This window comes from Pelophylax lessonae (genome assembly GCF_965119305.1).
Source record: "Pelophylax lessonae genome assembly, chromosome: 1".
Taxonomy (NCBI): domain Eukaryota; kingdom Metazoa; phylum Chordata; class Amphibia; order Anura; family Ranidae; genus Pelophylax; species Pelophylax lessonae.
This window is the reverse complement of record NC_138768.1, coordinates 454,136,682-454,150,786: the sequence shown is the minus strand read 5'-3', so window position 1 is coordinate 454,150,786 and position 14,105 is coordinate 454,136,682. Positions and strand designations below refer to the sequence as shown.

Sequence of the window (14,105 nt, the reverse complement as noted above, 5' to 3'; positions counted from 1 at the left end):
TCCTCCTCCCTAAAGGAAGCATCTAGAGTCTCCTTAACCTCTTCAGGCACAGTGGGCAAATTCAGGGGGTCTAAAACAGCCAATAGATTTGCAGTTGGGGTTTAAGCCGGCCATAGATGAGTCGAAAAACTAAACGTAAATTCTTGCCAATCGTTAAATTGTTTGCTTTTTCGCATCATTAGTGTGCCAGCCGCGACGCACAATTTTGGTGCCGCAATTGAAAGTGCATGATCCAACACGGTAGATTTAAAAAAACAAAAAACAAAAACAAATGATGGCACAATCGTATAAGCTATTTTCGGTTTTTGACTCATCTATGACTGGTTTTAGGTCCTTTGGTTAAGTTTAATGTGATTCCATACACTGTAGTAAAGAATGACTAGACATGGCATTTTGCAATGTAAGTTCAGTTTAAATGGCAGAGATGCTCAGTAGCATAAACGTCTAAAGATGAAACCTTTTTTCCTCCATAAACTATAAGTGGATGCTCATGTACAAAAGACTCTCTAAACAAACCAGGCCTATAGAAGTCTATCTAATTATAGCCTAAAAGGTATTTTTGTTGGTGTCTCTTTCCCAGGTGGAGAGATTTTCTATCATTCCTGTGCAAGTGACAGCCTGCTATCTGGATAGGAACTAGAACAAAAAGAAAGCATTATTTTGGCCTGAATTGTGAAAGCCGCACCTAAAAAAGGAAAACAGAGAACAAAGGTCTGGTCACCTCTATCTACATGCCATGCTGATGACTGGTGACTGGTGAGATAATATTCAAAAAGCAGCAGGCTTGGAAAGCACTAATCCACAGAATGAATGAAGCAGAGGCAGGGAAATGCATGCAATTCAGATTTTCATGTACAGCTTCCTCTCCAGCAAAGAGAATAGTAAGCAGCAGTTGCATCACCAAATCTCACTCCAAACCCCTGAAACTAGCATAGACAGCAGTGTCTTATGCCCCATACACACGTGCAGATTATCTGCAGACTTTTGTCTTCAGACTTACCTTTTCTATGTAGTGCAAGGGCCTGCCGGATTGCATACAAATTGAAAGTGTTTAGGTTTGACCTCATATTATATGGTTTTGGTAAGTCTGCAGACAAAAGTCTGCAGATAATCTGCACGTGTGTATGGGGCATTAGATGACCTCACACGAGAGATACACAGCTATAAGGCTCAAGGAACAGATGTGCCAAAGGAATATGAAGTGCACTGCTATTTTTCATGTCGAATTTAAGAGAATAGGTACATTTTTAGGGTATTACCTACACACAATTACCGTTTCTACATGATCCCTATAAGATAGCAAATCCTCACTTTTTGCATTCAGGTTCATTTTAAGCAAGTCTACTGAAGAAAAGAATAAGCAGCCTCTGACATAATCAATACCTAATTTAGAGGCATATTTCACATTTTAAGGTTGAAGTTGGCATCTGTGTTGGGAACAATTTTATTACCTTAATAAACTGCAAGTTATATCACATTAAAATGAATAAAGACACTTTTAAAGTAAATTAAATGCATTTAATAGGTTTAAAATTTAAAATAACTTTGTAATATATTGGTAAATTTTTTGCCATTTTTAAGATCTACTGGCATCCCTAAAATGCAGGCTGGGCAGTAGCAGCCATTTTTTCCCCTAAATCAGGGAAAATATGACCCTCCCGCTGTTGCGGAACTAAACATCCCATGAGGCATTGTAAAACTCTGACATTCACAGACATGACTAGGCATGATGAGAATTGTAGTTCCTGAACAACTGGAGGGCCATAGTTTGAAGACCCCTGCCCTAAATCTTCAGTCGCCACAATTCCCACTTCACTGAAGGTATAATAAGCCCATAGAATAACCCAATAGGCACGAAGAAAGCTTTCTTATTTGTATATAATGGAGTAGAGATGCAGGGACTTATAAGGGACATACAGTATATCACAAAAGTGAGTACACCCCTCCCATTTTTGTAAATATTTTATTATATCTTTTCATGTGACAACACTGAAGAAATGACACTTTGCTACAATGTAATTAGCGCTCCTAATCTCAGCTCGTTACCTGTATAAAAGACACCTGGGAGCCAGAAATCTTGCTGTTTGATAGGGGATCAAATACTTATTTCATTGCATATCAATTTATAATTTTTTTGCGTTTTTCTGTATATTTTTCTAGTTACTCTGTTTTGCACTGTTAAAATAAACCTACCATTAAAATTATAGACTGATCATTTCTTTGTCAGTAGGCAAACGTACAAAATCAGCAGGGGATCAAATACTTTTTTCCCTCACTGTATGCCATTCATTTGCCTTTCTGCATAGCCTCTGCCTCTCTGCTTCATTAGCAATAGGCATGGGCTTAATATTGTAGGTGTAGAGGAATGTGGGAAGAAAAGTGGCTGGCACCTTCTTTAATTGGGAGACGGAAAATTGCAAACATGGCATCCAAATACCACTAATAAAGCCACAGTCTGCAGACATGAAAAATATGAATATTGCAAAAAATGAATACAACTACATTTTGTTCTCTTAAATGCCTTATTTGTTCATTTTATTTAATCTACTTTAACCCTTTCGCTGCCAAAACCGTTTGGAATATTTTTTTTTGCACACATTTAGAAAATAATTTTAGGCCTGAAGATTGTATGAATACAGCATGCACGGCAATATGTAAAATGTGTATTGGGGGGGGGGGGGGGGGGGGATTTTTAGTTCTCGGTTGTAACTTAAATTTTTACAATTTAGAAAATATATTTTTTTTTACTTAACTTTTTTTCACCACATAGGGGAAAAAAAGTCAACTATGTGGTGATTTTTTAATGACAGGTTCTCTTTTAATGTATCTGGTGCCCATTACCGGGGAGGGGGTTATGAGGCATCGGACTGCTTTTATCTGACAACCAGAAATCAGCCTGTCAGATTTTCACACAAATGTGTGTGTAAAACCCCCTGCTATCAGGTCTGTATGATGTACCGACCAGGCAGCGAAAGGGTTAAAGGTGCCATTTTTTTGCAGAATATGGGGAAATGTAAAACTCCTCACTTGCAGTGGGGCTGCACCTGCACTGCAGGGGTTCACTGCTCATTTATATCTAGGGGACTGAGTAAAACAGCTTTACTTTCCTGATTCTCGGCACTGCTAGACCGGTCCCTGCTGCCTTTTCTCCCCTGCACTCTGACAGTCGGACACCACTGACATCATCAAGATCAATGCAGGGACCATAGCCCTGCATGGGACATGAGTCCACTTAGGGCCGATCCTAGGGTCACAGGCGCCTGGGTGCAGAATTTTTTCATATGGGCCATTTTCCATATGGGCATGGTCATCTTACTAGCTCCTCCCCTTTACACACGTTTCTATGGCAATGACTCAAACACAGAGATGCTCCCCTAAGAAGTCTTCCTTCCCCCGGGACCCTCCCACGATCTCTTAACAATAAACAAATTACAGTAAGAGAAGCAGAGCACTCTAATGGGAACTGGAGGGGGGTCTCTCTAATGGACACAGAGAGGGCATCTGTTAGAGAGTCTGTTAGACAGAGCCCCCAGACAGGAGATGGTAAGAGACTGCAGACTTGATACAAGAGATGGTTAGAGACTGCGGATATGATACAAGAGATTAATGCTATGATGCAGCCTCATCAGTGCCCACCAAATGCAGTCTACCAGAGCCCACCAAATGCAGCCTACCAGTGCCCACCAAATGCAGCTTACAAGTGCCCACCAAATGCAGCTTACCAGTGCCCACCAAATGCAGCCTACAAGAGCCCACCAAATGCAGCCTTATCAGTGCCCACCAAATGCAGCTTACCAAAGCCCACCAAATGCAGCCTTATCAGCGTCCACCAAATGCAGCCTTCCAGTGCCCACCAAATGCAGCCTTATCAGTGCCCACCAAATGCAGCCTACCAGTGCCCACCAAATGCAGCCTTATCAGTGCCCACCAAATGCAGCTTACCAGTGCCCACCAAATGCAGCTTACCAGTGCCCACCAAATGCAGCTTACCAGTGCCCACCAAATGCAGCCTACCAGTGCCCACCAAATGCAGCTTACCAGTCCCCACAAAATGAAGCCTACCAGAGCCCACCAAATGCAGCCTACCAGTGCCCACCAAATGCAGCCTACCAGTGCCCACCAAATGCAGCCTACCAGAGCCCACCAAATGCAGATTACCAGAGCCCACCAAATGCAGCTTACGAGTGCCCACCAAATGGAGCCTTAACAGTGCCCACCAAATGCAGCCTACCCCCCACCCTGATCACACGCTCAGATACCCCCACTCTGATTACACCCCCCAGATACCCCACCATCCTGATCACACATACCTCCAGATACCCCCACCCTGATCACACCCTCAGATACCCACCCACCCTGATCACACGCCCAGATACCCTCACTCTGAACACGCCCCCCAGCTACCCCCTACTCTGATCACGCCCCCCCAGATACTCCTCCATCCTTATCACACACCTCCAGATATCCCCACTCTGATCACATGCCCAGATACCCTCCCCCACTCTGATCATACCCCTCAGATACCCCTCCATCCTGATCACACACCTCCAGATACCCCCACCCTGATCACATGCTCAGATACCCCCTACTCTGAAAACACCCCTCATATACCAGCCCCCACTCTGATCACACCCCCCAAATACCCCCCCATTCTGATCACAGCCCCCAGATACCCCCCATACTCTGAAAACACCCCTCATATACCCACCCCCACTCTGATCACACCCCCTTAGATACCCCCTCACTCTGACCACCCCCCCTCCAGATACCCCCCACACTCTAAACACACCACCTAGATACCCCCCCCCCACCTAGATACCCCCCCACTCTGATCACACCACCCTAAATACCCCCCCCCCCCAGAGGGGTGGATAGTGGATTGTGTAGTGCTGTATGTTGCCTCCTGTGTGACTTGGTGTCAGCAGGCTCCGGAGAGGGGATACGACGGGGGACAGCTCCAGACACCGGACGCACTATAGGTTCGTGGGGGAGGGGAGGGGCTGAGTGCAGAGGGGTGGAGCCCTGTCCATAGTGCTGCATGTGGATCTTCTGATTGGCCCTCCGCTGTAGCCAATGGAGAGGGAATAGGAGTGGACTAAAGCATGTGTGAGCCGGCCGCTCTCTCTTCTCCCGCACTGATAACGGGGGAGGCACTCTGACAGCCAGCAGCTCGCCTCTCCCCAGTTTCACAGCGCCAGCCCTGGGTATGTCGCTGGAGGAGGAGAGGACAGCCCGCAACTCACCTCTCCCCTGTGTCACAGCGCTGGCCCTGGGTACACCGCTGCCGCTGGAGGAGGAGAGGACTCAGTGCCACTGGAGCTTCGGTGTCCCTCCTCCGCCTCAGCTCGCGGCGACTGGGTGCGGTGCACCCCGTGCACCCACCCAGGATCGGCCCTGAGTCCACTGCCAGAGAGTATGGGAGTAACGTTTGCCAGGAAAATCAAGTAAGTAAAAGTGTTTTTACTATCCGCAAGACATAAACACGCAGGCTCTCTGAAATGGGGACTATACTTTACACATACATATATACGTAGCCGTTATTCCAAAGGTTTACAAGGAGAGACACATACTCCTTCATGTCCTGCAATCATTTTCTGAAGCTACTTTGATGTTTGTGGAACCTACTACTTTGATACTTTTCTTTTACTTATAGAGAGATTCAGCCACTTTGTTAATTAGGAGCGATCGATTCTCTGTTTTGTGGCTGACAGGCACAGCACACAGGACAGAGAACAGAAAGCTGGAGCTGCAAGCTCTAACTTCTCTTCTGTAAATCCTCCCCCCTCCATTTACCAGCAGAGAGCAGAGGGAAGAAAAGGGTGTCAACCCTGTGCATTCTATGCTCATGCAGCGTAATCACTGCAGGAGCAGAGAGAGGGATGTGAGCTGCTGACAGATCACAAGGTCACGCCTGGCAAGAGTCTGCGGCAGTTTTCTATAAGGAAAACTGCCACATCCTCTTTGTTATTCAGGTGCAGACCTGCACTAGTTTCAATTTCATGCAGAAATAGAAACTGCCGCAGGTGGCGTAGATAGACCTGTCAGGTCTATCTGCTCTGTTAATATGGCGCACGCCATTTCTGACAGCTTCCTGCACCATTATAATAACGCAGGAAGCTTACTTAATTCTCCGGCATGTGTCTTACCCTTAGCTTCTGCAAGAGGTCATCTCGTTCAATCTCCAGCTCTGTAAGGTCTGGTCTCTGTCCTTTCAGTTGAAGTATCTCCTATTGCCAGAGTAAAGGAAAACAGTTATATTTATACATACTGTACAGTATATGGACTATATTCTGTAACAAAATATAAACTTCCTTAAAATTCAAACACTTCACAGTTGTGGGTTGCATCAGATAAGCCTCATCATTCATGCCTAAATGAAACATGCTTCCAAAATCTAAAATATGTATGTTTTAACACAGATATGATCTACTGTGAACATGATGTCACCTGGTGGTGGTGAATACAGGTTTTTTTAATTGCACTGATACTGTGCTTGAGTACCAGGTTTCTCTTGTGAACATAGGTACTCTGTTCTATGAAATCAGGCCATTAAAAAGGTTTTGATTCCCCCCATCCTTAGGGTCCTTCTATTTCTCTGCCATCTGTTTGGGCCTTCTCTCTATGCAGCTGCCATTACTTTTTCCCATTTCTGGACTATGCTACTGACTGTTTATTCAGTTCTTTACTTCAGATGCCTATCAGGGGTTGCCCATAGAGCAAATCTGAACCAAACAGCAACATCAAACTTATCTAAGGGAGTCAATGGTAATCATTGGAACTCCACAAATTCTATGCCTTGGTTGACCTGATCACTAGGGACAGAAAAACCTATGACAGTTTGCTTAAGCCATTGATAACTCTGTTGTACACCAGCAACACCTTTCTTACTAGGTCAGCCTAAAGAGGCTAAATGACAAAACATAATTTGGGCATTTTAGAACCACCTGAATTATTTCCAAACTATATTGGAAGCAAAATTCTTAAGTTTCCTAAACATTAGGGAGGCCGGGATGTGATGGGGACCAGACGTGTGGCTCTTCAGCTCCGATCCTGCGGACTGCTTCCACACTCGGTCACCCACAGCAGAACAATTTATCTCCAGCGGTTCGCATGTCTCAGGGCAAGCCAGGCTAGTGCTCCCTGCCCCTTTCCTCCTGCGGCCATCTTGACTACAAGGCCTGCAGCTATGTCGGCTTCTACACAGACATCTTTGGAGGACACTGCAGCTGATGGCCCCACCAGTGCAGAAATCCTGGTGGCTATTGCTGCATCTAAAGAGACACTTACAGCCACAGACTTTCTGGCCACAGATCTTGTTCTGATCAGGCATGATTTAGACAAGTTCTGCTCCCACCTGTCGGAAGCAGAGGATTGCATATTGTTGGTGGAGGATGTAGTCAGGATGGATTCCACAGACCTCCATGCTTTGCAGCTACAGGTGAGAGCGCTCCAGGAAAAGGCCGTAGACACAGAGAATTGTCTCTGGCACAATAATGTGCAAATCCTGGGTTTACCAGAGTGCGCGGAGGGCTCCAGATCGGCGAGGTTCGCTGAAACCTTCCTGGTGCAATCGCTGGATCTGCACAATCTTACACTCACTTCTGTGTGTGAACAAGCCCATAGAGTCCCCCCATACGCTACCTGTACTAGGTGCTCCTAGTTGAGCAGGAGAGGCCTTCCCTGCTCCGCCTGCTCAACTATAAAGACCGCTACAGGATTCTGGCTACTGCAAGAAACCAACCTGATATGCAGTATGAGAATGCCAAGATTCTCCTTCTCTGGATTATTCCCCAGAAATTCAACAGTGCGGATGGTCTTTCTCAGAGGTCCGCAGACGCCGCAGAGAGAAGGGTATAAAATTCAGTCTTTTGTATCCTAGGCTCTGAGTCGTTGGTGAAGATCGTACATGCTTCTCTGAGTCCTCTGATGCCGCCCCCACTGGGCTGGATGCTCATTAAGTCCAGGAGCTACTTACCAGTTGCAGTGATGTCCGGTTGATGTCTTTACCAAATTACAGCAAGTACATGAGTTTTCACCATTTTTGTGTTCTTTACATTCCTATTTATCTGCATTTGCTTGCTTTTTCTGCCATTTGCAGGTTTTGCTGCCTTTTTCGGGAACCAACATTGGGCAAGGGTTTCACGTGGTCATCCTTTCATTTTTACCTATGGGGATCTCAAACTACTGCTGAACATATCCTTCATAAGGAGAACCCACCTACCAGAGCTTGAGTTGCGCCGCTCCGGTCTTGCTACACCTATTTTTTTCCACAGCCTACACCGCCTGGGACGACACGAGTTTTCCCCGCTTCTTCTTGTTTCACAATATTATTCTCAGGACCTCTGTTATCCCTAACACTGGACATATTGTTTTGATTGTGACCAGTTGGTTCACTGTTAGTTTTGGGATTAAGTTCCCTATCTGTTGCCCTTCTTGTTTTTGAATGGGGTCAGGTATGGACAGGGTTAGCAGGGAAGTGCCTGGGTTGTTTTTTGATTTTTGTTGTTTTTCTTGCTTTTCTCAATGTAAGATTATGGCGATGGTTTGTGCTCTCTTTGCTGCTCCTCGGATTTTTCCTTACTCTAGATTAATTTATGTCTTTAATACATCGATTCCCTTATAATCTTTGCCTCCAGTACCTTTGAAACAAAGAAACTTATATCTTGGAATGTTAGAGGCTTGAACTCAAAATTTAAATGGTCTTTTTTGTTTAAGTATCTTAAACTTCAGGCCCCCCACTATATTAATACAGGAAACACATCTAATGGGCAGCAAAATATGGGTTTGAAAAAGTCCTGGATACAAAAGGTCTTTCACACCATATACTCCAAATATGCCAGGGGTGTTTCATTACTCGTCAGCAAATCTTTACCCTGTGTCATTGATACTGTCTATAAGAGTGCTTTTAAGGCATTTACTACGGGTCATTCTATCTCCTCCATAACTTCTGTCAAAAAGGAGCAGGCTGCTTCAGTGTTGTCTTTGCAGGACAGGATGGCAGCTCAAACTTGTTATAGCTCTCATCCTAGTACTGAGAATTTAGACATACTAGAATCTGCCAAGAGCGAGCTTCATCTACACCTAGCTGAGGTCACAAGACTGGACCTTTTCAAATGCAAACAAAAGTTCTTTGAACAAGGTGATAATAATGACCAGCTCTTGGCTATGTTGTCACAACATGAGATGCGACTTTCTCTGATCCTATGGATTAACTCCCAGTCTGGCGATGTAATTCATTCTCCTGATGATATACTAGAGGAATTTAGAGCGTATTATTCTAACCTTTACCCTTGGCTGGTTATCAGATGAGGAGAGATCTATGTTAGTACATCCAATCTCTGCCGACGAGGTTTCTCGTGGTTCTTGGATCCTTCTCTACTGGGAAGGCACTTGGGCCAAATGGTTTACCTATAGAATTCTACAAAATAAATAGGGAGCTCCTCGCCCCCCATCTGGCATCTCTTTTCACCCACTGCCTGCCTACAGACAAGCTGCCCTCTTCTATGAGTAATGCTCATGTAGTCCTCATTTACAAGCCCTCCAAAGACCCTAAGGCCTGTGCCTCAAGATACTTTCCAAGCTCCTTACTGGCAGACTGAACTCACTGTTGCACTCAGTGGTCGATGCAGATCAGACTGGGTTTATGGCTCATCGGGCCACAGACATCAACCTACGTAGGTTATTTACGAACATTCATGCTTCTCATTCAAATATAAATATTTTTATATGTTGGCTTCAAACAATTAATCAGAACCCTACAGCTGTGATTAGGCTAGGGGTAGTTTGTCATCATCCTTTACCTGGCATAGGGGCACCCAACAGGGCTGCCCTCTCTGCAATCACTTTGGAACGCATGGCTGAGGCCCTGAGAGTTTCACAGCTGATTCTGTATTTAAGGATTGCATGGCTGGAGGAGAGGGTAGCCTTGTATGCAGACGACTTCTTGTTGTTAATAAAAGATCCGGGTCCTTCCTTGGATGGAAGAGTTGTCCTCTATTACAGGGTTGAAGGTTAACTGGTCCAAGTCTCTGCTATTCCCAATTAACCCTAAAGCCCCCAACTCTGCTTCACCCACACTGCAATTGCAGTGGGTTGAGGAATTCAGATACTTGGGGGTGATTGTATCCCGTTGTGCTGCTGACTATCTTCGTTTTAGGACGTATAAACTTGATAAAGATGAAAATACTTCCAAATTGCTATACAATCTCCTCCTTCTGATCTCCCTTCTTTACCTCTGTGTCATCCCGCAGAAATGGCTGAGAGACTTTTCTGACCTAGATGATGAGGATTAGGAGGATGTTTGGGAGTGGACCTTCCCTTTCACCATCTGGTTTCATTGAGAGACAGACTCATACAATTCAATATAGTGCACAGAGCTTACTTCTCCCCATACAGACTACACAAAATGGATTAATCGATCTCCCAGGAGTATTGGCGATGTGACTACTCGCCTAGTGATTTCACACATATCTTTTGTGGTTGCCCCATCATTGCCAGGAACTGGGAGGAGGTGATCAAATCGTCAATACTATTGTAAAGATCTCCCTTGTGTCCACCGTGAGCCTTTGTCTTTTGGGGTTGGTAGAAGAGTTGGTCCCCACAGTTGCTGATAGTTTGCTCCTTTTCTATGCTCGGAAATCTATAAATATGTAATGGAAGAAGGCCGCTCCTCATTCTCTTACATTTTGGAAACATTTGGTTAATGTTAACTTTCCTTTGTATAAAGAAACCTATGTTAATAGGGGTTGCCCGAAGAAATACAATAAAGTATGGTGCCAATGGCTGGCCAACCCAGCTACAAACTCTATACTATTGTAGAAGTTCCCAGATTAACTTGAGGAATAAATGTATGGTTTGGAGACTTCATTCTTTTTGGAGTACAGGCCACGCCATGGAACTTTTGTTAGGTGGGTGACAGTTGCCTGATTCCTCTGAGTAATGGATCCTTTAATATGCAGCCCCTGCGTGGACGTATTGTGCCTTTTTATGTTTTTTTTATTTTGTTTTTGTTCTTGGTTTTGTACACTTAGAAATATCAATACAAATATATTAAAAAAAAAAAAAAACACATTAGGGAATCTGCAAAATATTTAGTTTCACCCCTTGTAAATATTGATGACTTGCCATCAAAAAGGACAATTGGGTTTTAAGCCTTTACAATCTGCATACAGAAAAACAGTAACCCAGACAAGTTCCTCAAGTCCAGCTCTTACCTTAAGCTGATTCCAGCTCTCCATATTTCATATATCCATGGATTTTATCACCTTTTATCAATCTGTGTCACTACCACTGGTGATACATAGGGGTGGATTTACCAAAACTGAAGAGTGCCAAATCTGGTGCAGCTCTGCAGAGAAACTTATCGGCTTCCAGGTTTTTTTTTTTTTGTTTGTCAAAGCCTATTTGAACAAGCTGAAGTTAGAAGCTGGTTGGCTACCATGCACAGCTGCACCACATCCTACATTCTCCAGTTTTAGTAAATCAACCCAATAGTGTCCACTTAAAGTGGCATTAAACCCAAAGGCAAATGTTTAATATATTGCAGCTTACCATTTCTTAGCTGTGATGGCTGCATTTATTTTCTTTTATATGCTTTCTTTCTTCTCTTTTCATCTGGTTATCCAGCCTGCAGGTCTGTTGTTTCTCAGAGTAACAAGCTCTCCAGCAGAATGTATCAGTTCCAGAGATGAGACAAACCATTTAACACTAGCAGGGTTGCTTACAATGATCAGCCTTTATTTATGTAAAACCTTTATTCCAAAAGGAAACAAACTGTTTACTCTAACTGATTATAAAGTGTATTTAAATTTGCTAGTACATCTAACTATCCCCTCCCCTCAGAATGACAATGCTGCAGCCCAAATGTGCCCCCTGTGCTCCTTTATTCAGAGTAGGGGCAATCTAGTACTAGTCACTAGGTGAAAACAGGGAAAAAGCCGAAAAAAGACAACAAATGCAGCCACCACATCTAATTATTGGTAAACTGCAATATATTACATATTTAAATTTGGGTTTAATACCGCTTTAAGCCTGTAACATGTAAATATTATTTTTTTACTAAATAAGTAGTCACCTCTTCTTTGCTCTTTAGTAGAATCTCCAAATCCCGCAGTCTCTCAGTGAGGTCGCTTTCCTGGTCTGTGGCCGTCAATGTGGACTGAGACTGGGACTTTGACTCCAATTCTGCCACCTGTAAAATAACTATATATTAGCACAAGCAAAAAAATCATAAATAAAATACATAAATCAACACAAGCCTAAAACCTTTTCGACTGTTTAAAAACATCATGCAAGTAATCCTACATGGGGAAGGGGTGGGGGTGGATTTAGTAAAACTGGAGCATGCAAAATCTGGTGCAGCTCTGCATAGAAACCAACCAGCTTCTGGGTTTTATTGTCAAAGCTTAAAGCGTAACTCCACTTTTGTTAAGAAAAAAATATTCCCCTCTGGGTGATCTATGTACATTACAAGGATTTTAACAAACTTTGTTGCAGATTCCTACCTTTTGTTATTCTGAAGAAATCATTGTTTGTTCCTCTGTTCTCCTGCGCTGAGTGGGTCTAATGGGAGTGGTTACATAATTATCTATCAGCTGTGCAGCTGCAAAGCTCTAATGAGGGAAGCTGCTGGGTCTGCATCCCTTTAGATGTGTTCCTATTGGGAGTATCTCACCAAAAATGACATTTTTGTTGCAGGGGATGGCAGAATTCTGACTTGTATCTTAGGCAGACTTCTGGGAAAATCAGTGAGCCAATCACACAAGCAGGGAATTATGTTTCTGGGGTGTGGTCAGTATACATTCTGTGTACAGAACACCCCGAGGTAGCCATATTGCTTTGCATTTCCAGAAAATTACAACAGCTTCAAATTGAAAAGGAAAGGTAATTTTTAATAACATTCAACTACAATATGATTTGTGTCGCAATTGTATACACTATATTGTTTTTTCTTTATTTGCTTTTTTTTTTTGCCACGAAAGTGGGGTTACCATTTCATTGAACAAGCTAAAATAATGCTGGCCATACGCTATACGAAAAATCGTTCAGACTCATTTTTGAAAAACGAACACTCGGCCGTGGGAGCAAACGACCGTGCCATCATGTAATGACCGATAAATCGTTCAATGGACATAAATTAATCATTTTTTTTGTTTGTTTTTTTCACATATACCTAGAGCAAATAGTTTGGACGAGAAACACATTAACCTTTTAATTGATCGTTCGGCAGCAAATTTCCAAACTTGTCCTTCGTTTTTTTGGCTCAAAAAAGTCACAACCAATTACCGATTTAATGCCCATTAACTGGCTGAAAAAAAAGAAAGAACTGTCCAAATGACCACATTTCGGCCGATTTTTTGTATAGTGTATGGCCGGCATTAGAGGCTGATTGTCTACCATGCACAGCTGCACCAGATTTTGCGCTCTCCAGTTTTAGTAAATCTTCCCCATAGACATTGTAATTTGCAATAAGGACATACGAAAAGGATGTTTTTGGTTTATGATGTAAATTCAAAACCTAACCAAGCAGCAACGCCTATGATAAGCCGTGATAAGGTTCATGTATTTTCTTATATGATGCTTAATGTTCTCCCTCCCATCACAGAGACAGCAAATATATAATAAATTATATGCCATTGCCTCTGAATTGAACATTTGGTCTAGCTTTGAATCTCTGTCCTCTTTAATTCACTTCCACTGCATAGGACAGGACAGCACAGTTTAACTGATAAAATCACCATCAGTGGCTGTTTGTAATGCATTATATTGGGAAAGTAATAAGTAGCATTATTGTTGGCATTTTTTTTAAATCAGAAGCACTTTGCCTATGAGACACAGATTCTCAGCGCAGGACTGCAGACTATGACCAGAGTTTAGTTTTTGTATCTGAGAGTCATGTCTAAGAGAAAGACAATCCAGCTATTTGACAGGCTATACTCCCATTTGAACTATGACTTATTATAGTCATGGACACAAGCTACTTCATGGTTCACTCCCTTTTATCCAGCTCAAAATGTTATCATATTTGTCATCGTTATTGACCAAAGCACAGTAGTGTGTATGAAATCCAAAAAGTGCAGCGCATACAAACTAAAACTGTGTCTTAA

General features: G+C 43.2%; 1 protein-coding gene across 2 annotated transcripts in view; it reads right to left on the bottom strand.

Annotated features, from left to right (window-relative positions):
- HOMER3 (homer scaffold protein 3) overlaps nucleotides 1–14,105 on the bottom strand; it is a gene marked incomplete at its 5' end in the record, with an annotated part of 299,617 nt that overhangs the window by 39,172 nt on the left and 246,340 nt on the right. For both annotated transcript variants that reach the window (XM_082243055.1, XM_082243056.1), the window contains 2 exons: nucleotides 6,147–6,227; nucleotides 12,074–12,190. In XM_082243055.1, coding sequence (XP_082099181.1) covers nucleotides 6,147–6,227; nucleotides 12,074–12,190 — 198 coding nt within the window. The remainder of the gene's footprint in view (nucleotides 1–6,146; nucleotides 6,228–12,073; nucleotides 12,191–14,105) is intronic.